The sequence below is a fragment of the Bubalus kerabau genome, chromosome 15 (assembly GCF_029407905.1).
Source record: "Bubalus kerabau isolate K-KA32 ecotype Philippines breed swamp buffalo chromosome 15, PCC_UOA_SB_1v2, whole genome shotgun sequence".
Taxonomy (NCBI): domain Eukaryota; kingdom Metazoa; phylum Chordata; class Mammalia; order Artiodactyla; family Bovidae; genus Bubalus; species Bubalus kerabau.
The window spans coordinates 46,015,500-46,017,133 of record NC_073638.1 but is presented as its reverse complement, the minus strand read 5'-3'; the positions used below and the strand labels follow the sequence as shown (position 1 = coordinate 46,017,133).

The 1,634-nt window shown below is 37.3% G+C and overlaps 1 protein-coding gene across 1 annotated transcript; it reads right to left on the bottom strand.

The window, feature by feature from the left end:
* Positions 1 to 98: 98 nt before the first annotated feature.
* Positions 99 to 1,022, bottom strand: LOC129628162 (olfactory receptor 2D3-like). The gene has a single exon (XM_055547587.1). It carries the CDS (start codon positions 1,020 to 1,022, stop codon positions 99 to 101), a length of 924 nt encoding a protein of 307 aa, XP_055403562.1.
* Between the last annotated feature and the right edge of the window lie 612 nt (positions 1,023 to 1,634).

Genomic DNA, 1,634 nt, shown 5'->3' with positions numbered 1-1,634 from the left:
ACTTCAGAGAGAAAGCTATTACAGATGTTGAATCACTTTAAAATGTCTTCATCCCCATGATGGTATGTCAGTACAGAGATCATTGGCTCTAAGGGACTCTATCTTCCAAATAGTTTTTTAAATGCCTGCCTAACATCTTTGTTCCTTAGGCTATAAATGAATGGGTTCATCATAGATGTTATGACTGAATAGAACACTGAGATCACCTTATCCCCCTCATTCATTTTCTTGGAATTTGGATGCATATAGGTAAATATTGTTGATCCATAGAAGAAGACAATAACAATGAGATGAGAACCACACGTAGAAAAGACCTTGAGTCTCCTCTCCCCTGCCCGTATCTGAATCACAGTGGAGATAATATTCCAGTAAGAGAAAAGGATAAGGGAGAGAGGACCGAGGAGAATTATCACACCCATGGCAAAGATGGCCATCTCAGCTTTGTAGGTTTCTTCTGAAGCCAACTTCAAGAGCGCAGGAGGTTCACAAAAATAATGATTAATTATGTTCTGGCCATGGTATGAAAGATATAAAGTAAATGTTGTATCTACTAGAGACACAAGTGCTCCACTAGTCCAAGATCCTATGGACAGCTGAACACAAATCCTCTGGGTTATGAGGGTGGAGTAGTGAAGGGGCTTGCAGACAGCCACATAGCAGTCATAGGACATCACTGCTAGCAGGGAGCTTTCTGTACACCCTGCTACTAGAAAAAAAATCATCTGAATTGAGCACCCTGACTTGGAAATGGTCTTTCTTGTTACCAGCAAATGGAATAGCATCTGAGGGACAATTGTTGTAGAGAAAAGGAGATCACTAAACGACAGGTTTTTAAGGAAGAAATACATTGGTGTATGCAGTCGAGAGTCAGTATGAATTAACAGTATGATGAGCAGATTCCCAAATACAGTCAGCAGGTAGATGATGAGAAATATCACAAATAGCATGATCTGGGTCTGCTGATCTGAAGAAAGGCCCAGCAAGATGAATTCAGTCAGATAGGTTTGGTTTTTTGTGCCCATGGATGTTTATTCCTGTCTACACAGTAACATCAATAAAGCTATAAAAATCTGACTACATTTGAGCATCAGATCCTGAAAGTAAAGATCTCACTGGAATAAAAAGTGTATCTGATTTAAAAAAAATTCTTATAAATATTTGACATGAATTTCTAAAAATTTTTGACATGAATTTCTAAAAATTTCCACCACCATATTTCTACTGAAGCTGTCTAAAAAGAACACTAACATATTATGTGGATTTGAAAAATTATAAAGTTTTCTGCATTTAATAGAGAACTCAGGTTTTTATTTTTTGTAGTTTACTTTTTAGTCAGACTTTCACTTTTATTTCATCAAGAAGCAGAACAAATAATTAATTTTTCCTTTGTGATTCCAAGAGATGCCTTATCATCCTTCCAAGTAGAAAGTAAATTTTATGAGACCATTTTATATGATTTTATAATCCACAGTCCTGATTATGTTCTAAATTCTTCACTGGATCAGAGAATCAAGGTTCAATGGAAGTACTCAAGAGTAAGGCATGATCAGACTTCTGTATGACAGAGGCAGGATAGTGGAGACCAGCCCAGACTTAGGCAGCACCATGCACTTGGGAAAGAGGGAGGGCCTTTT